This window comes from Larimichthys crocea, chromosome I (assembly GCF_000972845.2).
Source record: "Larimichthys crocea isolate SSNF chromosome I, L_crocea_2.0, whole genome shotgun sequence".
NCBI lineage: Eukaryota > Metazoa > Chordata > Actinopteri > Sciaenidae > Larimichthys > Larimichthys crocea.
In genome coordinates, this window is record NC_040011.1 from 11,060,200 (window position 1) to 11,088,187 (window position 27,988).

Genomic DNA, 27,988 nt, shown 5'->3' on the forward strand with positions numbered 1-27,988 from the left:
AGCAAAAACCTAAGAACCAGAGTTACCAGAGTATACACGTAGACACACTCACCTTTCCTAATACAATCTCTAATAAGACAGGTCAACAAGGGAGTTTTTTTAACCTCAACTAAGTGGGGAAGGTAATTCACTCCTCCATCCTCTCCTCTCCTCTCCTCTCCTCTCCTCCTTCGACCAAAGTTTTGTTCATCCTTAGAATCAAACTGTTTTGAACTCTGACTCATCTCTCCTTCTCTTTTCTTTGTCGTCGTGATGAGCTCGTTACTGAAAGCTAAATATTCCAGGAAAGTAAAAACTTCATTCGGCACAGATCGTCTCTGACTCCTCACTGCTCGGCTAAAAACAAAGCTTACCTCGTCTGATGCATCATTTAAAAGTGTCAAACTGGAGTATGGAATATTAATTTCATACTTGATGACACGAGATGAATAAATCCACATTTTTCTGCTCAGTCTGCTAGTAAGCGATCAGTCTTTTACTGAATATGATCAATCACTAATGTGCAGGTGCCTGAAGTCTAAAATAACTCCGAGGTCTGAGACAGTGGAAACAGTTTTTAGTTCTAGCCGGAGAAAAAGCAGCAGAATAAATGAAACGTTCATAAACTGTGTCTGACACATTCATCTGACTTCAGATATTAAAGCTCCTGATTCATCAGATTCAAATATCGATCAGCGGATTGTTCCTTTTCTTTTTAACTTTAGCTCCAGCTGATCTAATCTGTGATGTTTGTCTGTTAACCAGAGAACAGTGAGAAGCTGCTACCTGCAGTTCGAGTCCTTCCACTGATCATTCATTAAAAAACAGAGTGAGCAGAGATGAAAGCGTTGACAGCGTGGGAGCTTTTTAGGCTGGGAACCAGATCACAGATGGATTTTTTATTTGCTTTAATCAAGCTCTGCGTCTCCGTTTCAAAGGTGGATTTCTTCGAGTGGACCGCTAAAGACGTCTGCAAAGACACCACTCCTCAGACCTGGAGCAAAAGTTTTTAATGGCAACTGTGTGCAAACAGCTGAGACTACATGAAGGTCTCACCATCTTATAAAGATCTGACACGCTTATCTGGTCTTCATCCACCATCTCGAACTCCTTTCTGGGCACCAAGTCCAGACCGAGATGTCTGAGAGAGAGAGAGAGAGAGAGAGAGAGAGAGAGAGAGAGAGAGGACGTCTTTATAACCTTCACACAAACCTTGAACACTATTTTCGATACAGAGAAACCTATCCACACACACACACACACACACACACACACACAGTATATTAAAGTAATTTCCGATGTGGCCTCCGGGGATATTGTTCCTCAGGATTACTTTCTGTTCAATCTCAACAGCCACATCTTTCACCTGCAGATCAGCGACCTTGCTCCTGCAGAATCAGCGCACAGTAAACGCTTTTCGGAGAAACTGTTTCTGGATCAGCGCCGACGGAGCCTGTAAATCCTGTTTAACTAACACTCCACGGGAGTGGCTGATAACGTTTGATTCCTCACATTTACCTCTGAATTAGTTTCTAGTTTATTTCTCTATAACGGGCTGAATCTGAGGATTATTTGAACAATATTTGCATGTTCTATTTTTATATTTATGCTTCTTCACTTGCTTTTTTTATAGTTTTTCACTAAGGCCATGAACACTGACACCCATTCTGATTATTGTCCTGATGAACTGATCGATCATTGTGTCAGAAAACATTGAAAAATGCCCCTCATGAAGTCCCAGGCACAGGCGACAAACTGACCTAATAATCAAAAACAGAGCTGAAACTGAACCCTAAAGAAAAACATATCCACGAGTGAGTGTGCAATCAGAGAATCAACCTCACAAGTTACAAATATAAACATTCACATTGAATTGGCTAATTAACATTTCAAACTGTTTCACTGTGCAGCAGAAGAAGACCTGGTGGAGTTTGGACCTTGCAGTGTCGCCGGCTCTCTGAATTAGCCGTGATCCGTTGGATGAGATAGGCAGCAGCCTGCTGGCTCCTTTCTAAAGGGGCGTTGTGATGTAAAGTGTGTTTGCCTCTGAGCACAGGACACCTTATCTTTACCTTAATGTTGATATAATTAACTGCTAATTCAGTCGGAGCTGTTCGATAAGGCTGCATTAGTTTAAACCTAATCTTACTTGAAGTCCTCCTAAACACCCCTAAATACCACTGTAAGTCCTATTGCTATAATAATACTAATAATGATGATCATAATCCCCAGCTGACACTCATCACCTCACAGTCTGCCTCTCTTCCCCACAGACGGCGGATTGAAGCTTTAAATAACTCGTGTTGCAGCTCTGGGCCGCCCACCTTTCATTTCTTCAGTATTAATAACTCAATCCCGAGTCAACAGGCACTTTCTCTCGTTTCATTTGTTTTCCATCAGCTCCTCTTTTGACAAGTTCCCATGAGCCTTTTTTCAGCCGCCGGTGTACGGCCTCATCCACCTGCCTCCAATCACACTCTGAGTAGGTGTCAGGGGAGCGCGCTGCAGCTGCACTGATTTAGAGTTCAAACATCGACACATCCACTGTGTGTGATGAGAACATACCATAGCTCGACTAACTGATTCGAGAGTTTAAAATCAAACCCTTCATCGACTTTTGAAAAATAAAATGAAAACAATGTATCTGCAATCTCATTCTTTTGGTCACTACCCAAAGCTCATGTAGGTGAGGGTTGGAACGTGGATGGACTGGCTTAGCTCCAAAACGCCGATCCATCTCACGCTCCATTTTCCCGTCACTCATGAACAAGACCCCGAGACACTTGAACTTCCTCACTTGGAGCAGTAACTCGCTCCCAGAACCATGAACCTCAGCCCTGGAGGTGCTGACTCCTGAAGGTCACGGTCATGCAGTTATGTTCTGACAATTTAAAGACACAATGATCAGCTGGTTCTTTGAGAAAATTAATCTGATTATTGCCGAGTATGATTTTTTACATGCAAAGAATTTATGGGGTATTTTTGTACGAGAAACCTGTGAACTGTAAATGTGTGCGTGTGTGTGTGTGTGTGTGTGTGTGTGTGTGTGTGCTCGTACTCGTTGCCCCAGTCCAGCCTGACGGTGATGTGCCTCTTGACGTCTCGGCTCTGGTCCTGCGTCAGGTGACCTGACAGGAGCTGCCTCCTCAGGTCGATCAGCTCCATCATCACGTGGCGGACTTTGTAGAACAGATCCACTTTGTGTTTCTGACGGAGACACAGAGACAGAGACAGAGAGACAAAGAGACACAGAGAGGGAGAGGGAGGGGGGTTAGATCCATCTGTTGTCATATTCATATTGTCCAACTCGTGAAGAAGCCGTCATTCTCTGGCACCGCGGAGCCTTTTCTGTTTTCTGTGGTGGCGCTGGCACTCAAACAATAACAACTCAAACTGTAACACAGTTGAGGGGGAATATGTTCATTGTTTCACCAGATTAATATATTATTTCTCCTCACACAGAGAGCATGAGTCGATGCCAGCATGTGAGGCAGGAGGCTGAGAAACACAAATCACAGTCCATCATCACAGAGCTCGTATCAACAAACACGTTCACGGTTCCCATCCCACCTGCCCTGCAAGAGGCAGAACACTTTGTGTGAAGGCAGGAAACAAGCCTGCCGCTTTGAGATGGACTATTATCTGCCACAGAGGAGACGGACATGGAGATGTGATCCATGAAAAAGAGTTAACTTATGCAAATTATAGTCGTTTCTGTTCAGGAGCTGACGTTGAACAAAGAGGCGGAGTGACCGTGGAGTCTCCAGTGTGTCACACTGAGGCAAACAACCTTTCACACTCAAACCTACGGGTAATTTCATGTCTGTATAGACTGTAGGAAGAAGCTGGAGCACCCTGAGAGAACCCACGCAGAACATGCACACCCTGCACACAAAAGGTCCAAACCCAGCTCACAGCAGGAAAAATAATTGGCACTCGCTTCACACTCCTTCCTAGAAACTATGGTGGCCATGAAAGTCCCTGTCAAGACCCAGCATTTAGAGGACCCGCGGTGTCTGGAGCCACATAATGATTTGCAGGTGCAGTTTTTCTCCTTTTCATATCGTACACTGAATCTTTGGGGTTTCTGACTCTTGGTTAGACATTAAAAAGACATTGTGATGTGGATAAGTCATTTTTTTCTGACTTTACAATTAAAAATAAAATAAAGAGAAACAATGAAAATGATTGTTAGTTACAGTCCTACAACTGACTTAATAACATTTTTTATTTATTTTTAACATCACAGACCAAAGAAGAAAGTGTCATTAACCACCCAGCCAAATTTGAATGATTACAAATATCAACAGGTTTATGAGATCAGGTGTCAAAATCAGGTAAAAATGAATTCTCAGCTGCAGGACTGTGGGGGCGTGGCTTCAGTACGATGGGGGCGTGTCCTCTGAATGCACTGAAGCCACACCCACTCATGGGAGCTGTTGAGTGGCCAGTTTGAAGCGACTGAAACGTGTCGGATGAATTCAGAAAGTCACCTGACTGACTTTGAAACACTCTGAGCTGAGATTAATTCATCTCTGTCTCTACTCAGGGCGGCCTCAGCGTGTCATCGAGCCGCCCTTTAAGGACCGCCCACAAAATGAAAAACTGTTTGAACCTCTGACTCCACATTTCAGTGACATATCAAAGCCTTTCACGTGTTTTTACAACATATTTAATGTGTTTTGAAAGAAGAGGTCGGGTGAGTAGGATTTAGTGACATCTAGCAGGGAACTGAACACGCTCCAACGCCTCAGCCTATAGATATAAAAGGCTCATTTTAAGACAACAGAATTCTTACACACTAATGAAAACATACTAATGAATATTATATTTCACTGCTGCTAATAGATCCACACTTGGAGCTTTAAGTAAAACTAATTGCAGCCATGATTCACCGACTCGTTCTAAAAGCTTCTCTAAGAACAAAGGCAGCATCATTTAGACTGTGGTGCACATTAATAGTTTGGTGATTCAACTGAGACAGGACAGCCAGTGCATAAATAGGTGAGAACACTCACATACATACATACACACACACACACACACACACACACACACAACAAAGAACACACTCCCCCTTAAAGCTTGTTCTATTATTAGAGCTTTAATTTGCCCTACAGGCCTTCAGCAGCAGGCAGCAGGGTTAAATGTCCATTCAGTTCTCTGCAGGACGGCTAGATAAGCAGAAATTACTCTGCACAGAACACACACATACACACACACACACACATGCACTCTGTCCTCTGAGATCGTAAATGTGTGCAGTCTATACCAAAGACTACACACTCCCATGCACACATGCCTGCATGCAGCTGTACTCTGTGCATGAGCTTGGTTGGTTGGTTGATTGACACGTACAGTACACGCACACATACACACACACATATATGTGATCATACACGCAGAAATAATTGGAAACACGAGCAGTGATACAGTTTCAGTCTCCATGTTGGGTACAGGACGCCCCTACACATCAGAACCATTATATAACTCTGCAGGCTGCAGTGGAGGCGGGAAACTGAGCTCCGAAAATATGATAATAGAGTTTGGCAAACTCAGTTGAAGCATCCCTGATATCGGCCGAGAGTTTCTCCGCCGTTCACCCAGTGCATGCTGGGACATGCTTAAGCCCTGACCAGGAGTCAGTGGGTGTTGAGAGTAGATGGAGGAACAGATGGTTCCAGTCAAGCTTCCTGAATCTTTAAAGGTATTTCTGAGGCTGTGGACGGGGATCTGTAGCTTACGTTAGATATCGTGGATCAGGTTGGATCTCCTGTTTTTATTACCCTAGACGCCCCCGTCTGAGTTTGTTACACCCATAGACTGTATAAAACCTGGACGTGGTCTCTGTAAGATCACCCACAGGTTTCTAAAGAGCCATTGTGAAGATCAGTGTGGTGGCTCTGGTTCAGCAACTAAGATGCCGGTGGCCAGAGCTGCTCTTCAGAAACCTGTGTGTGACCTCAAGGAGACCATGTCCATGTCATATACTGTCAATGGTTCCACCCCACCCAACGAAGCAAGAGCGATTCCACTGACGGTACTAGCTAACTCTTCCTGGACTGGGACTGAACACAGAATCCAAGACCAGCAAAGGCCAATCTGACGACAGGAAACACTGTGCTAGCTGAGGTTTGTTCCCCAGGTTTGGCTCCTGGCATCCTGAGTCAGCTGACTTATGGCTAACTGAACAAACCATGTAGGTACCAGGCATGCAGTACAAGGGTTAGGACTACAGTGTCAGGACACTCGGCACTGAGATCCCTGTGTGGAGGCTGCTGAGCCCGGTTCTACTGCCCTCGAACGGCAGTTAGGGATTAGCTACTTTACAAGGCTTTTAGAAACATATTAAAAACTGGGACCCCAGAGGTAAAAGTAATGGGGACACATCTACCTGCAATGTATAAGAGGGTATTTAAAGCATGGTATAATTTTAAAAGGTCGGCTTCCTGTTGTAACAGTCGATTATAAATGATGACGCAGCTCTGAGGCGATGTGTCCACAGGGAAACCCTTTTCACAGCACGCAGTACTTCCTGTTCCTGGGAACCCTGTTGCACCATCCAGCCAGTGCTGAGTGATTAGGAGGATTTTTAGCACTCGGGGTTAAAAATACTACAACTTTTAGCTGAGGAGAGCCATATTTTCAAATGGGTTTCGAGCAGTTGCTTAGCAACAACAAGAGTTATGCACAGCAGTTCCTCTCAGCATCTGTTTAGCATTTGTTTTTAAGGAGATGCCCAGTGGACACACAGAGCTAATGCTCTTTGAAACACTCCCAGAGAGTTCATATTAAATTCTGCATGTGGTCATTAATGATGCAGGAACAGAGTGCAAGTTATTATCATCTTAAAGGTCCAGTGTGTCAGATTTAAGGGGCTCTAATGATAGAATATAATATTCATAACAATGTTTACATTAGCGTGTAGTCACCTGGAAATAAGAACCTTCATGTCTTGTCATATCTTACACAGAGTCTGCCATGTTTCTACAGCAGCCCAGAAAGGACAAACTAAGCACTGGCTCTAGAAACTGCAAACTCTAGGAAGGATAGGGTGAGACGAGGGGGTTGCAATCATCAACTACACCACTTGATAGTACAGTACATGTTCAGCACAGCTGAACATAGTTACACGGTGGCATTACACTCCTCTGGGCAAGCTAAAACACAAATACACTCACAGAAGTCATTACGCTGTGTGTTACGCTGTGTGTTACGCTGTGTGTTAGGCTGTGTGTTACACTGTGTGTTAGGCTGTGCGTTACACTGTGTGTTAGGCTGTGTGTTAGGCTGTGTGTTACACGGTGTGTTGGGCTGTGTGTTACACGGTGTGTTAGGCTGTGTGTTACACTGTGTGTTAGGCTGTGTGTTAGGCTGTGTGTTACGCTGTGTGTTAGGTTGTGTGTTACGCTGTGTGTTAGGCTGTGTGTTAGGCTGTGTGTTACACTGTGTGTTAGGTTGTGTGTTACGCTGTGTGTTACGCTGTGTGTTAGGTTGTGTGTTACGCTGTGTGTTAGGCTGTGTGTTAGGCTGTGTGTTACACTGTGTGTTAGGCTGTGTGTTAGGCTGTGTGTTACAGTGTGTGTTACGCTGTGTGTTATGCTGTGCGTTACACGGTGTGTTAGGCTGTGTGTTACGCTGTGTGTTAGGCTGTGTGTTACACGGTGTGTTACACTTTGTGTTAGGCTGTGTGTTACACCGTGTTAGGCTGTGTGTTAGGCTGTGTGTTAGGCTGTGTGTCACGCTGTGTGTTACGCTGTGTGTTAGGCTGTGTGTTAGGCTGTGTGTTACGCTGTGTGTTACGCTGTGTTACGCTGTGTGTCACGCTGTGTGTTACGCTGTGTGTTATGCTGTGTGTTACACTGTGTGTTACGCTGTGTGTTACGCTGTGTGTTACACCGTGTTAGGCTGTGTGTTACACTGTGTTAGGCTGTGTGTTAGGCTGTGTGTTAGGCTGTGTGTTAGGCTGTGTGTTACGCTGTGTGTTACGCTGTGCGTTACGCTGTGTGTTAGGCTGTGTGTTACGCTGTGCGTTACGCTGTGTGTTAGGCTGTGTGTTACACGGTGTGTTAGGCTGTGTGTTACACTGTGTGTTACGCTGTGTGTTAGGCTGTGTGTTACACTGTGTTTTACGCTGTGTGTTACGCTGTGTTTTACGCTGTGTGTTACGCTGTGTGTTACACTGTGTGTTAGGCTGTGTGTTAGACTGTGTGTTAGACTGTGTGTCACGCTGTGTGTTACGCTGTGTGTTAGGCTGTGTGTTACACGGTGTGTTATACTGTGTGTTACGCTGTGTGTTCATCATCTTTGGTTCATTCATCGTGCTCAGGCAAAGCTCATATAGGTTCATTTATAGTATTAATGGTTATAAACTTGGCGCTCTGTTCCTGAGGGTGCTCCTCAATCAGAGCAGCAGCGCTGAAGTCAGCAATAAAGCCCCGAGTGCTTTACAAACCAGATCCCAGCAGACACACAAAATGCACACTGTTCTTATTTACAGCAGAGCGAGAGGAGCTGTACCGGGAGCAAGGTTCACAAACACGTTTACACCAGAGAGCTGCTCCACGCTGCTGCCTACTGCCAGCCACCGGAGCCCCGGGAAACGGTAAAGTACGTGCTTGGCTCAAGTTCACCTCAACATGAGAAGAGAGCTTGTGTGGCACTCTGCTTTAATCCTGCAGGAACACAAAGGAAGCTGCTGGTCTAATGTTTAAACCAGTTTTCAGTGAATTTAGTGCGAGAGCCCTTCTCTGAGATTTATTTCAGTTATTCAGATATTAGTTTATATCGCTGTTTTGCATTTAAATGCTGCAAATTAATCAAAGTGCCTCACACTGACAACAAGTATTTGAACATACAAATAATGAATGTGTAGTCTGTGTTCACTGTATCAGACGCTAAGTCGAAGGAGACGAGTATTGACGAGGTCAACGAGGACGAGGCGATACATTTTTCTTCCTGAGCCTCTTGGCAGATTAATGCGGTCAGCAGCCGCTAATGGAAATCCACATTTTCCAGGAAACTGATGATTTTTATTTTAATTGCAAAGTGGCTGCTGCTCAAAGCATGTGACATCATGTAAAAAAAAAATGGTTGGGTTGAAACGTGGATCAGATTAAGTTGGGAATGGCTGAAAATTATGTCTTTATTAGAAAAGGATAGAAACAGACATGAAGCCAAAAGTGCCATAAAAACTGCAGTTCCTCTAACGTCCACTTGAGGCTGGCTCCAGAAGTGAGTCAGTCTCCATAAGTCCCCATGTCCAAATGTCCAACTTCACAGCAGAAATAAACATGTTTACAGCCTGGTACAAAAAACAGTTTTGGTCTCTGTAGCTAATTTCCCCGTTCATGACAACTGTACTGAGGGTGAATTTATATACAACTCACCTGTTCACATTATATTAAGGCTTAAAGTTATGCAGGATTAAGAGCGTGGACGCTTTGACTGACAGGTGGGTGGGGTTACAAGTGACTTGTTTGAGCAACCAGGCTTCATCCAGCCCGCCTCAGGTCCACGATGATCCACGTCAAAGGTCACCATGCACTGTAACAAGGAGCTCTTTTCCCTGCTACTGTTGCCAGGTGTTTGCTCATGCTGGCAGTTGTTCGGTCTCTGTAAACGATATTATAATGATGGTCCAAACTTTCTCTATAGGAACTTCTGCTGTGATCCATCTTTACTGCTTTCACTCAGACCAGGACTGCAGATTTATTCAGGATATCTGGGTCAATCATCTCGACTGGAAACAGATGCACCGGCTGACACAACAGGAGGGAACCGAGTCTCCTCTCCACCTCTCGCTGGCACACAAACTACACCCATCCACCCTGCAGACAGAGACGTATGGCGCTTTGAAATGAAACTGTCCAATTTGTCTGTCTCTGAGAGGAAATACACAATCTCAGAGGTCCAACCGAGCTCTGAAGGTTCTTCTTGTTTTTTGGAAAATCTCTTTTGTGTCGACTATTTGTGGATTCCCTCCCTCCTTCCTCTGTCCGTGTCAAACTGCCTCCTCTGCCTCTTTCCCCAGCCGGAGTGAGTAAGCACACCTTCACATCCAGTGGGAACGAACACACACACACACACACACACACACACACACACACACACACACACACACACCGTTTAACACATCTTCACCATCAGCGCTATAAAAACCAGCCGAGCAGATCTCACACGATGATGAGAGGCTGCTCTCTTCACCGGAGCTCGTGTTCATCTTAACAAAGTGAAACTAAACAATGATACGTGCATAAAAATTCAGCACCGAGCAGCTGCTCATGTTCAGCCTCACAGGGCGGCTTCTGCAGCGCTGACTCCCGTCTGGATCAAACATTTACTTTGCTCTTCATCGCTGCGTTGGTCTTTTGCTTTTCAGAGTCAGGGGGACAAAATATAAAGATGTTAATCACTCCGACAGGACGCAGACTCAGAGAGAGGCCACCAGAACGCCTCCGTTAACAAACAGCCACAGAACAGAAAACCACATCAGTGCTTTTTCTACAGTAGCTGTGGCTCTGGGACCAAAGGTGGGTCTCCAGAGGGGAGGAGATTATCACAGCTTGGCATTAATACATAATAGGATTTTATTCGGTCTGACAGCTCCGATATCTAGCGGGACATTTGCAACACCTCTTTTCCATTAACGACATCCCGCTCCACTTTCACACCTGACAAATGAGAAGAGCGAGCGCTTTGTTCTGAGGTTTCGAGGTCTGACGTGCCCAGTCCGGTAACTGACGAGCTTTAAACGGTGAAATAAATACTTCAAAATGTTGCAGTTTTATGATGAAAAACGCCTTTTTTTGTCTTCACCAATCATGTAATGTTCATTGGGCTTATCGGAGCTGAGGAAAGCTGCATGCTTTGACCGGAAATGATGCAGGTGAAGGTGTGAAACAGTCACAGGCTGTAAAAACATGAGCTAAAAGAGGCTAAAATGCTCCGTAAAGCTGCAGAGTCTGATTTACGGTTTGATTAGTGTAAGAAGCACAAAACACACTAAAAGTACACGATGCAGACCTGGTGCAGGTGACAGGCAGAGCGACAGCTCCATCATCACGGCTCTTAAAGGACAAACAGCAAATTTGACCTGAGCGAGCTGATGAGTGCAGGTGAAGCAGGTTCAGTACACGGGAGAATTTTAAACCTGATCCTGTACGGACAGAATACACAAGGAAGAAATGACACCTGGAAAAAGATACAGTGAGTGAGACATGGAGCACAGAGGAAGGCTCAGTGATTGTAACCCCCTCGTTTCACCCTCTCCTTCCTACATGTGTGAAAACTCGATAAAATTACCCCAACTTTGACCTGACCTTCACCTGTGAGGCCACGACAGAAAGGATGGAGGTGCAGCAGGGAAGGTGAGTGCATGCAACAAGCAGCGATGGAAGATGCTGGGTGGCTGAAAAGACAAAAACTAAGAGAGGACGAGCTCTTCAGAACTGAGGCAGCATCAAGTCATGACGAGTGTGCTGATGAATCCTCTGATCAAGCTTCATTAAACCTTCCAGCATGAGACGTCTTAAGACTCTGATCTGACCATGGATGGACCATCACAGGCTCTGTGTCCGTCTGTCGCCTGTAGATATGAAAGTTTCATTCTAAGGTAACAAAAACATAAAGATTCTTATTTTCAGGTGATTAAACAGAGTTATGAAGATGATATTCTGTAAACAGAGCTCCACGTTTCATCTGGTGAAACATCAGATGCTCAAGGTCACTTCAGCAGCTGCATAAACACGTCCGCTCTGCCGTAACGCCGGACGTTAACTCACTCTGACAAGTCGGACTGCCAGTTTAATCAGGTAATCTGTAAAGTGTAACTGATTACTTTCAGGAAGTTACCACTGAGAGACCTTCTAATAGGATGTGAGTCAGCCTGGCATCTTCCAAATCAGAGGGGACGCTCCCAACGCCTCGGATCCATTAGCAAACGTCCTGCTTCATTTTCACACCTGTCAGACCGGCTGAAAAACAAAAGCACTGAGGCGAATCAGCAGGGACCGCACAGAGAGAGCACAGAGCTGTCTGAGGATGCAGTCTGGATCCTGGACCTGCAGCAGACAGAGGAGGTCCGTCCACACTCAATGTGACCCTGAACTTCAGGTCACTGAGACAGGAAGGTCACAACTTCTGGAAACATCAGAGCATCAGTATAGTACTTTGGATGAAAGCATGCACCGTCTGTGATCCACACTGACCTGTGATCAGCTGAACGGTGTCTCTGTCATTCGTACGTCTGTTCTCACACTATGTAACTTTGGGCTCCGGGTCGGGAGAAGTACGTAACGCTTTACGGCACTAAGTCACACAGCAGCAACTATTTCACTGATTCTGGTGAAACTGGACGTTTTTCATGCAGAGCCGGTGTTGTGCCAGAACCGGAGCTGGGCGAGCGGGCTCAGCAGCCTCTATGGACATCATGACACATGAAGAGGACACAAAGAGGACGCTGAGAAGAGAAAAGAAGATCGCACCTGAGCAAGAAGCTGCTGGACGGATTTTTAGTCCGTGGCTTCAAGAAATAAATGATGGCAGAGCTGAGGAGCAACAACTGACTGGGAGAGGAAGCACACATTCCCAGAGGAGGTAACCCACATCCTTCAGACCTGATATTGTCCTCTGGTCTACCAAGCAGGTCGTTCTTATCAGGGTTAGAGGAACCACGTGAAGGCAAGCTAAAGAAACATCAAGCAGTCCAACGTCACCAAGGAGGCAGAGCCCATCCTGGTGGATCTGGATGAAGAGGAATGAGCGATGGCAGAACTGAGTGCAGGTTTAAATCAAGGAAACGAGCAGGATGGAGGTGCAGACAGCATCCAGCTCAGCCTCGGTGTGGAGGTAAAGAAGACTGACAGATGGTGCAGGAGCGAGTACCTGCAGAGGTGAGCCAGCTGCGATCACTCTTATCCTATTTTGCATACGCACATAAAGTATGGTTTATTATTATGCGGTATTTTTCAGAGGTCAGCGCGCCATGAGCCTGTGAAACAAGTATTTAAATAAACGCCTCTCTGCCTTTTTTCAGGGATCGTACGGGAACGCTGCCTGAAGTCTAGACGCTGAACTGGAGCTGGAAATAAATATTTAGTGCCGACTTTGGCAGAGCTGCTGCTAACTCCAGCACATCGCAGCGTGACGTCAACACAATAAAATAAATTTAAAAACCACATGCACGTGTGTGTGTGTGTGTGTGTGTGTGTGCTTATTGGTGCAATCTCCATCCTAAATCCTCCCCTGACCTTGTGTAACCCTGCCCAGTGACACGCAAGCCACAACACGCACAAACACACACACACACACACACACACACACACACACACACACACACACACACACACAGACACACACACACACAGAGTCATGCCAGAAGCAGGATGTGATCGCGGGGATGCCAGCCTGTCGTGTGTCACGCTGCGTGCAGTTCAAGAGCTGGACAGACGGACAGTTTCCTCTCTGACTGGAAGATACATTTCCACCACCTGCTACAAGTGACTCAGGGCACAGGGAACATGTTTTCAGATCGGTCTGGATCCACAGAACACGTGAAAAGAATCTTCTGTGACTTCCCCGTGGCTTCAAACTAAGCCACCTCCGCAACGTCCGACCACAGGCTCGACTCTCAATGATGTAATCCAACTTCAAGTTCAAAAGTTCAGACATGGTGTAAATACAGACATAAGACGAGGTGGCAGCTCTGGTTTTGGAAGGACGTCTCCCTTCATATCATTAATGGGGGTAAAAACACACACACACACACACACACATTGTATTGAATGACAGCAGACTGCATGAGCTCACAGTTTGGAAAGACGAGCTTCCCTTATTGTGCTAAGAGAGATTTTTGGATGGAGATCGTCCTCTCAGAGAGGTCGGAGGTGAAAGTGATGACATCCAAAGGCTGATTACACTTTGTGACATTAGACAGCTTCAAACTGGAATGAAATAAAGGCGACAGCAGACGAGGCAGCTCAAAATATTAAAAACACCAACAAGTGCTTTAAATCTGCAGCTGACCTCAGAGGAACAGAAACTGACCTCAGCTACCGTGTGACTGAAGTTTTTTGGGTTCAGATAACAGCTGCTGTTACTGTAATAACCAGGTGGTTAACGTGGGGTCGATTGTTAAAAAGCCCAGAAACCGCGCTGTGCACGTCCCCGTCACGTCCTGCATTGACTTCAAACCCACCGGGAGCGTTTCAGACTTTGCTCATTTTCCTGGTTCATGTTCTTCTAAACATGCTTCTACATGTGTGAATATGCTACTTGCTTCATTTGTTTCTCTTCTGTCTGTTTTTACAACCGGAAGTTCGCGCAGGGAGTTTTATTTTGAAAATCCAGCGGATTCTCTGTGCTGTGTCTGGCTTCCTGTCAGCTCGAGCTGCTCTGTGGAAATTGACGCGGGCTGCTCGCGGCGTCCCGCTTCTCCGGTTCAGGACCGTGGCGGAGCCGGTGGGGTTTGCTCCAGATCGATGGGGGTAATAATTTCTTAGAGCTGCTAGAGGGCGCTGTCACTGAAACAGATGTTCAGATTTAAAGTCATCGAGGACCTCAAACCATCAACACAAACTGGGATGGTGATGGTATTTTTCTTCACAGCGAGCCGACAACAATGTAAAGTTTCCTGCAGAGTTCCTGTCTTTCACAAACAGTTCTCTCAGCTCTGGAAATGATCTGGACAGCAGTGATGTGGCCGACTGTCACTGTGTGTTTCACGTGATGGAGGCCGACCCGGCTGTGGAAGTGGAGGTGAACCACGACGCTTCACGTCACATTCACACGAGTTCCTGAGTTTTTTGTTGTGCAGCCCTGAGGCCTCTCACAGAATCCTGCTCAGCCTCAAGTCTCCAAGTCTTCAAGTCTCAGTTTAAGATGTTTGAGGACTTTAGGAAGATGAGGAGCGACGCGAGCACGAAGTTTACTCAAACTGCATGACGACGCCTTAAACGTCCTAATTATACATCGACTGCCGAGATGAACAACTTCTAATTTGGTCTCCGTGGGTTTCTTCTCCTCCGCCGACATGATTAATGCCTCCGACTCATCCAAGCTAAAACTGAACGCTCGTCTTTTTCTTGTCCGTCGTGTGACGAGCTAGCCGGTGATGAGGGGAAGCCGTTGTCATGGATACAGGCGGTCTCGTGCACGTTCTGAACACGGATACAGACGAGACTCGAGTTTACAGTCCTGGTTAAGATAGTTATGAAAAGATTCGAGGTGTCACAGACTGACAGTTTATGTCGAATATTTTTACTAAATTAACTCCAAATAAACGTATTAAACATCCAGATTCATAATCGACTCATTCATAAGAAGAAACAACCGCTAAACATCTGTCAGCTGATTTTTGGACCCTCAGGAGTTTGATGTTAATTCAAAATCCTGAACATGAAGTTAGACAGCTTTTCATGTGATATTCCGCTCACGACATCAGCTCAGCATCATCATATGAACATCGTCGCCATGAAGAGACATTAGATGTTGAAGATGTCGTGAAGTTAAAACCAGGTTTGATTCAAACACGAGGATGAAACATCACAGAGAGTTCATCAAGTGACGTGACAAAGAAAACTTGAACATTATGTAACGTTGGAGGATCAGAACCGGACACTTGTTCATAATCTGTGAATCAGCTTTTCATACGCCGATGCAACAACAGCTACTGTATGCCAACAATGTCCTTGTCACTATGGCAACGACGGGTGAGTCACCATGGCAAATATATGACACTGCGATTATCGAAGCCTATAGAGACACACACATGCTGACATGGAGGAGAAAACACACTTTCAACCTCTGTGGAAACTCACACTCAAACACTCACACACACACACTCACACACACTCACTCACACTCACACACACACACACACACACACACACACACTCCTGAATGACAGAAGCTCTGTTTGGAAACAGACGCACACCTTCACGTCCAAACGTAGTGAGATGATGGCAGATACTTACAGGTGTGAGCGGCTGATGGATCCACTCGTCTCTCTCTCCTTCCTGCTTCTGTTTCTCTGATTCGAACGCTGGCGAGCGACTGAAAAAGCGATCCACGCCGCAGACGGGAGGAAAATCACAGCCTGTCAAAGCACTTGAGATCCACTCACAATGTGCTGGAGCTCTCTCTCTCTGTGTTTGTGTACCTAAGCCTTATTCTTCCTCCCTCCCATCCTCTGACCTGCTCCCAGTCTCCATCTTTCTCATCTTCCTCTCTCTCTCTCTCTCTCTCTCTCTCAGCCACCCACCCACCCACAGGCCAGTCTGCAGCAGGAAGCTCCTCACCACTTTTTGCAATGTTGGAGCAAGCTGCAGGAGATACAGCGAGGTGTGCACTCTAAAGATATACTCACACATATATATATATATATATACACGGTGCACTTGATGATAAAGGCGTCTGGCAGCAGCAGAGTTCATGTCCTGAGGCTGCTGCCTGCAGAGAGACTTGAAATGTGATGTGTGATGTTTGTGTGTGTCCGTGAAAGATGGACGGAGACACGTGAAGCTCCCCGTGGGCTGAGAAACCTCGTTTCAGCCGGTTAATGAACCTTTACATGGGCCAGCCTGTCTGATGACATCACTCTGAATCTGATCATTTCTTATGACAAACGACGTGAGTGCAACATGATTCAAAGATCATGGAGCAACAGACACTTTCCTCAGTTTGTTTCATTCTTTTCAGCGCGCTCAAAGTCCACACACTCTGTGATCACAAGTCAAACCTAATCGCTCATTTTATACGTTTCAATCTATCTGAGTGTCTTCTTGCAAGGTGGATACGGTGGACACGCTGGACACGGTGGACATGGTGGACACGATGAGGTTTAGAATCTGTGAGATGGTGAAAAACACGTTGTAGTCGCCGCTCTCTCTACTTCTGTTAACAAACAGGCGAGCTGCTGAAAAAGCCTGAGGGCTCTCTGAGTGTGGAAAGTGGCGGCGAGCAGCTCGGCCTATAAAGACACAGACGGGTTTATGGGCTCTTTAGCTGCTACATAAACGCTGTTCATAGAAAAGATTTGCTGGTTTGGAGTGTTCTTCTTATTCTTCTAGATAAATCTCACCGTACAAGACGACACACACATCTCACGCTGAATGTTACGTGTACGTTAAAGTAAAGCGTCGACAGCAGTGTGAGGGTTTCCCTCCAGAAAGAAATCATTTGTTACAGCTCAAGACTCAAGAACAAGAACAAGAGCGCATAAAGTACGTCATAAAACACGTGAAGTAAACCTTAAAGACAAGGCTGGATTATTCGTTTTCAACTCATAATCAAAACTAAAATATTAAAGTTAACGTTCTAAAGTTATGACACAGTTTGCAAGACTTGGATGTTCTTACTAACTAAACATGAAAATACTATAAAACAGCAAAGGTTTGAAATATCACAGTGTTTCTGTGCAATCAACAGCCTCAAATATAAAATCCTACGTCATCTCTATGAAAGAGCTTAAAATGCTGCATGAAATAAAGGTTTTATGCATCATCAGGCTGACAAACTTTATTAAGAAACAAACATTTAATAAATAGAAAAACGTGAGAGAGTGAGTGTATAAATAAATAAATCTTTAGTTTAACCGTTTTACAGGCGCAGACTGTCCCGAGTTTGTTTGTGTTGATTATATTAAGTTATGTTATATTTACTTAATATTCGTTGTTATAAGTTGAGTTTTGACATATTTTGCTGGTCAGGCTTCCCAACAAATGTACAGAGATGAAAATATACGTCGATATATAAAATATGATATAATTAGGAACATGTATTAAAGGCGACATCATCTATATTCAAAATATACAAAGAGAAGGAATCTGAACCCAGTTCAGCCAGATCAAATCCCAGAAAGATGAAGTCACCGCCATGACAGCTGACTGTGTGACGAGCCGCGTGATTGGCTGTTTACCTCCACGCTGACTCTATAATTAGGTTCATTATGGGAGGTCAGCAAACGCATGTGTGTGTGTGTGTGTGTGTGTGTGTGTGTGTGTGTGCTGTTGTGTGGTTGTTGGTGTATTTTAGCTTCCTCCACAAGCTTCAGTCAAACTACACAACAAATGACATCACAGGCCTGAGGAGAAGCGACAGATCAGAGTCACACGAGCTGAGTCCAGTCATGAAGTAACTGATTACAATGATCACTGGGCACAAACACAGTCAGTTATTCACTGACTCTCCCACATGCAGCTGCCTTCTATCATGTTTCTGGATGTTTCTAAGCTGCTCTGATCAAACTGCAGTCAGATCAATAAAGTTGTTTTGACTTTGCACATGTGAAACATCACATCCTGCACACTGTGAATATCTGCACACTATCCGGTGAGTACTGAGTACATTCCTGCACAAACTGTTTTCATAAAAACAGATTGCTCATATATTTACATGCTAAAACAACAAACCTGTTTCATATTCTGATTTATTCAGTTAATAAAGTGTTTTCTGTTTGACATGTCGTAGCAGCTGTATTAAATACATAATGAAGCTGACGTCTGTGTAGTTTATGAACTTCATATCTGGGTGACAGCTTTGTTAACGGTGGCGGAGCTGCAGACCTCCACAGAGGAGGCACGTTAGGCTCTCCAGAATCTGGAAAGGGAAGTTAAATATTCACAGAGACGTGCACACAGCATCCAGACGGCCTGAAGACATCGTGAAGTTTCTGCTGTAAGACACACGACGAAGCTTCGTCCTTAAACAACCAATTATCTCCGGACGTCAGCGCCTGGACAATGACAATGTCCGGCTACAGTCCCAACCCTCCCCTACATACCTTGGGGTGAAGCTTGAGCGGACCCTGTCCTTTAAACAACACCTGGACAGTGTCAAGGTAAAGACCACTCTGATACGGCACCGAGCCGGTACCACGTGGGAAGCCACCACCAAGACACTGTGGATCTCCACTGAGGCTCTGATGTTCTCAGCTGCCGAGTACTGTGCCCCAGTCTGGAGCCGCAGCACTCATGCTCAGATGCTGCCCTCAACACTGCCCTACAAACTGTCTCCGGATGCCTACGAGCCACCCTAACTGTCCTCGCCCGAATCGCTCCAGCAGAGGTCGGACGAGAAGCAGCCACAGCTGAGCGATTCGCACAACACCTGTAGACACCTTCAAGGCCGCCTGGGTGAAGGCGAGATGGAGGGACCGGTGGCAGGCAGCAGTATCATCCAGGCTTCACCAATCCATGGAGGACCCGACAGATGTTCCCGGCCAGGACCTCCCTGTAAGGAGTGGACAACACTCGCCTGAGGACAGGTGTGGGACGTGTCGGTGCAGCAATGCAGAAGTGGGGTCTTACAGACAGGTCCCGTTGCCAATGTGGGGACCCACTACAGACTGTGGAGCATGTGACAACCAGCTGCTCCACCAAATGGAGATGGTGGCTTAATTGACCTAGACAGTGACACACTGGACCGGCCTGAAGGTCTGAGGACAAACGAAAGAAGAGCGCCTGGACTGAGACAGGCGGAGAGGAATCCACGTCTCAAAGTGTCTCGTGTTTCTTTCTGATTCAGATTTTTCTTGTGTCTCTTCTTTGTTTCACGTCGTTCTGCCTCCAGTTTTATTTAAATTTTGCTCGATTGGTTTTCCTCTCTGACTCAGCGCAGGTCTCCTCTGTCAGACTGTATCATCTTCCATCTTTCTGTCCGTCCGTCTCTGTCTCCCACCATCTGCTCTCATGCTGTACTGATTATTGGATCACCTTCACTTGTTTGGCTGACTGTAAGAAGCAGACTTCAGACTCCATCAGACTCTATATATACTGTGTGTCTCTGTTCACGTTACACACAGCTTCATTAACCAGCCTTGACTTAAGGTGATCGGATTTCTTTCTGACGTTGTTTCTTTGCGTCTTCCTTGACGATGTTTTGCACGTTCGCTTTCTCGGCTTCCTTTTCTGAAAATAACACGGCTCTGCTCTCAGACACACTAAATAAAACCCTCGTGTGTGTCTGAGATGTCTTTAACCTCGTCCACTCCGTGTGGACCATTACTGTCCTCCAGAGGCTGGTGCTGGATCAGTTTCTGGATCACGTCGTGCAAGCTTGTCAGGAAGGGAACACTCCAAAGTTACCGGCATGACCACAGAGCTATAAAATGTGTTGCATGGGACAGACATGTCCACTTTCTGCTGTGTCTGAATATTTCTGCATACTGCGGTCCATAAACAGCTGCAGTTGACTGTAAAGTTGAGACTCTTGTGGATTCAATGAAACTAGAGAGTGAGGCGAGGGTCTTCAGAGGATGAACGCTTCTCAACAGCTCCTCAGAAACCTTTGGGTGACGTCATGGAGACTCCGTCCATGCTTGATACAGATTTTTCCACGGTGCTCCTCGATGTCGATGTCCTGGTGTTTTATTTTGAAGGCGTCTTTGACTGACATAAGAGATCATGTAATGTCTTCTGTCAGGATGTGTCCAGACCCAAACACCGAGAACTTTCAACAATGTCTCTGACAGATCAGAGAAACTGAGACACGCAGCATCTCAAATGAATCTGCACGTTTCAGATTTCAGACAGTGTTTCTATGGGGCTCGTACTGTTGACCTAAAGATTTAAAATGTGTGTATTACAACATGTTGAAACACTGCTGCAGTAAATGATCGTCAGCGTGTCTCAACGAGTCTTCGAAGTTCACGAACTGAACGATGAACTTCAGTCGGAGATTCTTGACGTGAGTTCACGCTTCTTCTTTACAGTGTCACTGTTTCTGTAAAGAGCTGGACGAGGACTCCTGCTGCATGTCTGTCCTGTCATTCCCCTGTGTTTGTCCACACACACACACACACACACACACACACACACACACACACACACACACACACACACACTTCACAGAAAAGAAATGTCTCCATCTGCGTTTATCCTCCACATCTTCACATCCCTCCATCATTGTTCGGTTGTCACCACTCCCTCTCCTCCAGCCTTTCTGTTCACACATCTATCTCGCCTACACACACACACACACACACACACACACACACACACACACACACATCGGCATGAGAGATGGATGGAGAGAAGGAGGAGACATGCTGTGTCTTACACACTCCACCTTTCTGCTTCCTCCTCCATCCTTTCTCGCTGCTCCTACTGTTCAAAAATAAATCTGCCTGATCGGAATGATGAATTATTAAGCAGAGTATCGACAGGAAGCTTGTAAAGAGTCAGTGGAATGATGTTGAGTGTAAGAATGTAATAAACACTAAATAACTTCTCTGCTACATCGCGGCTCGATAATAAGGACGAGTCGAAGCCACGCTGGACTACGAAATCTAGTAAATCACTTCCTCGACCAGACGAGACGTCTCTTCTTCTCTGTCTGTTGAAAGCTGCACATGCTCAGTACATGACTGGAGACACCAACACTTCACTTATTTATTAGTTATTAAATTCACGTTGCTCAGTTTGCTGCAAAGTTTCTGAAAGTTGCAGAGAAGAGCCGACAGCGTCTTTTTGTTATTTGATATCCGCTAATAAATGATATATTATATTTGTGGAGTAGTAAATATTCAGTCTGGGTAAATAGATTTCTAAAACAATAACACTGAACTCTGTATGTGGTATTTTAATAAGAGTCTACAAACGTGACAGCTACGACATATTTCAGTCTGGAACAAAGCCGCACTGCTACCAAGACGAAACAAATAAAAATAAAAAGCTGCAAACACAAATCATTAACAAATAAAATAATATTTCAGTTATGTGTGTGTGTGTGTGTGTGTGCGTGCGTGCGTGTGTGTGTGTGTGTGCAGTCAGCCTCGGTCAGCTCACACTTTTCATTTATTTACTTATTTTCTGTTGATGCCATTGAACAACACGTTCGTGCATCTGGACTTTCTGTCGTTGAAGTTTGTTTTTTCTCTCTTTGTCAGCTGACGTCTTCACATCTATCATTCTCTTTTTCCACTGTTTTCTCCCTGCCACCTCTTCTCTATGTTCTTAACACACACACACACACAAACACACACACACACACAGCTACGTCTAAATTCCCTGTGGCAGTGTGCAAAGGCCATGCAGACAATACACCGGAGAGGGAGAGCACAAGAGAGAGTGTGTTCACAAAAGAAGGACGCCGAAAGACAAAGAAGTGACCAGCAAAGGACACATGTGCACTGTGCATGTGTGTGTGTGTGTGTGTGTGTGTGCGTGTGTGTGTGTGTGCATGTGTGTGTGTGTGTGTGTGTGTCACTGCCTTTCTGCTCTGCTGCATTTGTCACCTCTGCAGGCTTCACTGCCACCGAACATCTATTTACTGAGACTTCAGCACGTCACTGTGTGTGTGTGTGTGTGTGTGTGTGTATGTGTGTGTGTGTGTGTGTGTGACTGCAGGATGCAACAACGTTACATGTGTTAAACCTACCGTGTGTGTGTATGTGTGTGTGTCGTTGTTCATCCATACATGACACATTTTATAACAGTGCTGTCAACAGTTTGAGGATCTGCTGTGTGTGTGTGTGTGTGTGTGTGTGTGTGTGTGTGTGTTTGTTAATGTGATAAATATTACTAGAGTTCAACACACTGCATTCTCTCTCGTGACCAGCAGGGGGCCCTCCACTGGATTCAGTAAAAGAAGTCAGCTTGTATAGAGTCTTATGGAGAGATTCAGGAGTTTCTGGTTTCAAGTCTTCTTGCACACAGCGTGATGTTCATTCAGTGAATTATGAACCCGTCAGACTCACACAGACGTAAAGCGAGGGACGCTTCAGGACGATCCGTCCAGCTCGACACAACAGGCTCACCAAACTCAGTCAAACATGAGCACAGATTCTGATCCTCCATCGATTATTGACGGTTTATCTGGAACACGAGACGTTCCAGCCAGAACCGCGTTACTCCTGCTTCAAACATGTCCACGCGACATGTCACCGTCGTGGTTTCTCAGCGTAACATCTACAAACATGTTTTACAGTGCTGCAGGCTTTGTCTTTCTGTCCCCTCTAACAAAAGACAAGATCACTGCAGGCTGCTGTTTGTCTCCATCGGGCACCCGTACGTAACACTAACATGTCAGCGTTCTCCATCCATCCACACGAAACACACACACACACACACACACACACACACACACACACACTAATGTGAGGTCTGTCAGGATGGAAATAGAAAATCTGTCACAAAGACACTTTTGTCTTCCTACAGTCAGGAGGAGGATGAGTGAAGCCAAGAAGACAGAGGACAGATGTTTATATGAATCTACACAATAAAAGCACGTTTAGTGACAGACAGTAAGATGAAGAGGAGAACAGACAGACGAGTAAGAGTAAGACATGACGGACAGATCTGAGTGACGTTCAGCCTCCACACGTTCACACAGTGTGACTGTGAGTTCATCTGTAATGTCCTCACTCATCTGTCTGTCTTACAGGTGCATTTCAAAATAATGGTTCTCACATGCACAGCTGAAGAAGCTCTGTTTCTTCTTCTTTACTGGACTCATTTGGTGGGTTTGTAGCATAAAATTGCGGCTGCAGATCATGATGATTTTCTAAATTCATCTGCAAATATTTTGACCTATAAAACATCAGAAAACCCAAGTGGACATTCAATGAAGTCAAAAGGAACGTCAATAAACGGACAAGAACTCTGTTAATGTTCTTGTTTTTTAACGTAATAATTTGATTTGAAATGCTCAAAGAAACAAGAACCCTAAAAGAGTTTTTTGGTTTCTTTAAAGACCCGTCGGCAGAAAGAACCTCTTAATAAAAGCTTGTTTGTGGAGTACAGCTTGATTCTCAAGAAAGTAGATCCCATCTCTTTCTCCTTTCGAGAGTCGAGCGGCTCGACTCAGAGGGAGAAGGAGGGTAAAGAACAGACGATCCTGAAAACAAAGCGCAGACAGAGAGAGAAAGACGTCCTGTGGCACGTCTCCAGCTCTTTACCAGCCTGTCTGAAAGTGTCAGACTGAATCTTTGACACTGGATTCAGCTGCAAAACACACACACACACACACACCAGCGTACACACAGCCGGGAGTACAGAGTAAGAAACAAACTTAATGGCATCATTCTGTGTGAGCGGAGACGTGAGGCTGCGGGTTTCTCAGCATGAACATCAGAAATGAACGCTTGCAGCAAATGGGAGATACTTTACATATCTGAGGGAGCGCTGAGTATTTCTGTGCAGCTGCCTCGCCGCACACGGCCCACTGAACCACATAATGTGGACGTTTAGAGCTGCCGTCACCGCCAACCGTTACCGAGCATCTTCAACACTCAGAAACCAGCTGCCGACGAGAACCGACGACGCTGAAGTCACAGAGCGACAGCGACAAACATCTTCTGTTAGAGAAAGACTCGTGAAGACACTCAGAGTTCCACAGCAGCTTGAGAAAATGATGACGGCTGCCTTTAGCAACTTCAGATGAGAGTTAGTCGGGTGTCATTAAGACTTTCACACACTCGGAGGGAATACTGTCTCACCACGTAGAGCTGCTTCCATAGTAAGGCCCACTCCTGCAGTGTCGACGTCACCTCGGTAACAATGGGGTCCTCCAGAGGCACCACGGTCTCATGTGGTCTGCACAGAGACAGGAGAGAAAAACACAAACACTAAGTTCAATCATCAAGATTCACAAGCGAAGAGCTTTAATTAAAGACAAGAGAGCCACAGTGTGACAGTGTCAGACAGACAGACAGACAGACAGACAGACAGACAGACAGACAGAGATAGACCCGACAGACTGTTGACCTTGTTTGTCAGAGCTCGGTCCATTGTGTCGAGTTTCATACTGTTAGGATTCAACAATGGTGAAGTAGACAAAGAGAGGCCAGTGTTCTGACCAGCCGAGGACGGGCCGACCCGTCTGTGCAGTGTGTAATTAATGAATGAACATTTATTCACTCATTAACTCCTGGTGATTTCACCTGCACCTCACGTACAGCATGTTTAATCATCTTTACCTGACGTTCACCAAAGAAACACAGAGACAGACGTTAGCAGAAGAATGACTTTATGAAGCACTATTCATTTTATCGGTTACGCCTTGTTTGATGAGCTCAGCTCCTGGGATGTAACACGTAGTTTGATTGGTCGGCTCGACATTCAGAACGTGATTACATCATCACAACACACCGTGCTCGTCACTAAAAACATTTCCATGGTAACGTTGTAACTGCAGAAGCTCCTCCCATTTTAAACAGCGTGATGTTTTGGTTCTTGCAGCTATAGAATAATTAAATCAGCTTCATTTGATTAATATATTTATGGTGCTGTTAGACGACCTCGTCTGTCTGCAGCTCATCAGAGAAAAAGTTGTTTTGGAAAAACTGATTCACGATTTCATGTGATAAAAAAAACATAATAACTGTTTATGAAATGATCTTTGTCTGCAGGTCTGAATGTTTGCTGTTTCTAAGTCTGATCTGCAGCTGCTCGTCCTCTGCAGCTGACACCGGCTCAGAATTTTAAACCCGCACGTCTTTTTACTGGAGGAAGCTGAGAACTTCCAACCCTGGCCCCAGGAAGGCAGCAGGCGTCTGGGGGTCCGGACCGAGAACCTTCTGGCTGTAAGGCCACAATACTGGACTGAAGGAGGAGCTTCACCTCATCATCGACCCGGCAGCGATGCAGTTAGGACAGAGGACCAGCCGATGATGTCCTGTAGAGATACCTGTCAACAGCTGCCTGTTAGTTACAGGGTCCCCATGTGCTGAATGTTCTGATGCTCCATGCAAACCCTGCTGAGGTCTGCAGACGGAGCTCTGTGCTGACCCTCAGCTTCCTCCTTACACTTCATTTTGAACCTTTGTTCGCTGAGTCACCGTCTCAGCCCCGGAGTCAGGACTATCAGAGCACCTCCTTCTGTCTCACACACTCCTCCTCTCCTCCCTCTCCTCCCTCTCCTCCCTCTCCTCCCTCTCCTCCCTCTCTCTGTCTCATGACTGATTAATTAATAAAGGCGCTGTGCTACATGAGCTGATCTCACAGCTGAGCCGTGGCTGGCGGCCGCCTGCTGATTTCACCCACATTAGTTACACTTGTATCTCCTCCTCTTTCCCCCTCCCTCCTTCTGTTCCTCCTCGAGTCTTCTCTTTTCTTCTGGCTCATCATTCCTCCTCAGTTTCTTCTTCCTCATCTCAGCTTCACTCTTCCTTCCTTCCTTCCTTCCTTCCTTTCCTCCATGTCTCCTCCCTGCCTTGTTTCCTCCCCCTCCTTCCTCTCCTAGCTTTCACTTTACCTCTCTCATCCAGCATTTCTTGTGTTTGTGCACAAATGTGCCTCCATATGTACTCCTGGCGTCTCCCTGCTGAAGCTGACATGTCTGTCCTCCATCTGTCTAAAGCCACTTTAGCTCCATCCTAATGTTTCTGTCTCCTCCACCCTAACAGTCTGTGTGTGGGCGTGCTAACATGCAGCAGTGCTCGTCCTTAATGCATGCTGCCTCGTGCTCTCTGCTACACTTACAGCTGCTGCTCCCTAACAGAGAGTGACAAGAGGAGCCGAGTGTGTAGGCCTCCGCCCGCCAGAACCGAGCCTCTCCACCACCTCCACCAGGACTCCAGCTGATGCAGCTGAGGTCGGGAAAGTCTTTATGTCAAAGCGACTTCAGTCTTTCTGTCTCTGGTGTCGACATGAGCACCATCAGACTCCACCTGCTGACCCCACGGGTCAAACACAGGACGGAGGTCGCTTGACCACGACGATTTAATGTAAAGTACAGGCATGTACTGCACACACTGCACACACACAGTGTCATCACATTAACTCACATATGTCATGTTTTATATTCAGTAACAACTGATGAGCTGAACAATGAAACAAAAACTGCAGGAAGTTCAGAGGAAGTTTGAGCTTCAGGAACTTTTCATAAATTTCTGTCTGTATTATTTATTCCTAACAATCATGTGAACTTGATGTTCTCCTTCCTGGACGGGTTCAGTGTTCTCCTTCCTGGACGGGTTCAGTGTTCTCCTTCCTGGAGGTTCGGTTCTCCTCTGGACAGGTTCAGTGTTCTCCTTCCTGACGGGTCAGTGTTCTCCTTCCTGGACGGGTTCAGTGTTCTCTTCCGGACGGGTCAGGTTCTCCTTCCCGGCGTCAGTGTTCTCCTTCCTGGACGTTCCGTTGTTCTCCTACCTGGACGGGTTCAGTGTTCTCCTCCTGGACGGGTTCGTTTCTCCTCGGTTCTTGTGTTTAGCTCCGTACTTTCAGTGATGCAGGACTGAGGACAGTGAAGCTCGTGTTCACACTTAAACCGTCACTGTGAAATTCACAGTGACTAACAGGCAGCTGTTGACAAGTAGCTCTACCAGTAAATCATTGGTTACTGTAAGTTTCACAGTAACTTACCCTATACAGTACTGTAGTTTGGATCTCCTACACTGTAACATGTCCAGGGCAGGTATTCCCACTTTATTTAAACCTAAAATTTAAAAATTTCATCTGTACTTGAAAATAACAATTTCATTAGTTTCCACAGAAGTTAAATGTGAAATACTGAGACTACATCAACTTCTTACGTCCCTTAAAAATAAGAAGGCCTGATGACCCTCGTGAAGTTCAGTGCCCCAAGCAAGGGGTCAGGACACACACACACCTCCAAAGACTTTTCAGGTCACACATACAGAAACATCACACACTTCCTGCGACACTTCTTCAGTGCGATGCAAAGCTCAGAGGAGTAGACGAGGAACATCTCTGCGAGTGCATGACCACACCTGATGTTACAGCGTGCACCTGCACCAACCGGTCCCAGGAGTCCGACTGGAAATCCAACAGCCTCCCAGGTGGTGCAGGAGCTTCTAATGTTCCCTCAGGGAACGCCGGATTACTGCGGAGTCTGTTCTCCATGTTTGAGCGCCACATCTGAGTTAGGTCTACCTGTCTACTGTGTGTGTGTGTGTGTGTGTGTGTGTGTGTGTGTGTGTGTGTGTGTGGGCAGAGCGTCCTTCACAACATCCTGACAACTCGCCGCAGTGCTCAGACTGTTGCTGCTGCACATCGTATTAACCCAGCGGAGCCGACCACGACAGAAAACTATTTCATATACTACCAAT

The 27,988-nt window shown here is 45.8% G+C and overlaps 1 protein-coding gene across 6 annotated transcripts in view; it reads right to left on the reverse strand.

Annotated features, from left to right (window-relative positions):
• The window catches only part of dock3 (dedicator of cytokinesis 3), a 167,518-nt gene that overhangs the window by 53,410 nt on the left and 86,120 nt on the right, over positions 1–27,988 (reverse strand). For 5 of the 6 annotated variants that reach the window (XM_027277935.1, XM_027277932.1, XM_027277927.1 and 2 more), the window contains exons 5-7: positions 24,416–24,512; positions 3,038–3,186; positions 1,036–1,120 (exon numbers count right to left, since the gene is read on the reverse strand). In XM_027277935.1, coding sequence (XP_027133736.1) covers positions 1,036–1,120; positions 3,038–3,186; positions 24,416–24,512 — 331 coding nt within the window. Of the gene's footprint in view, positions 1–1,035; positions 1,121–3,037; positions 3,187–15,953; positions 16,190–24,415; positions 24,513–27,988 lie in introns of those variants that run through there. The other variant, XM_027277945.1, reaches the window with a different exon arrangement.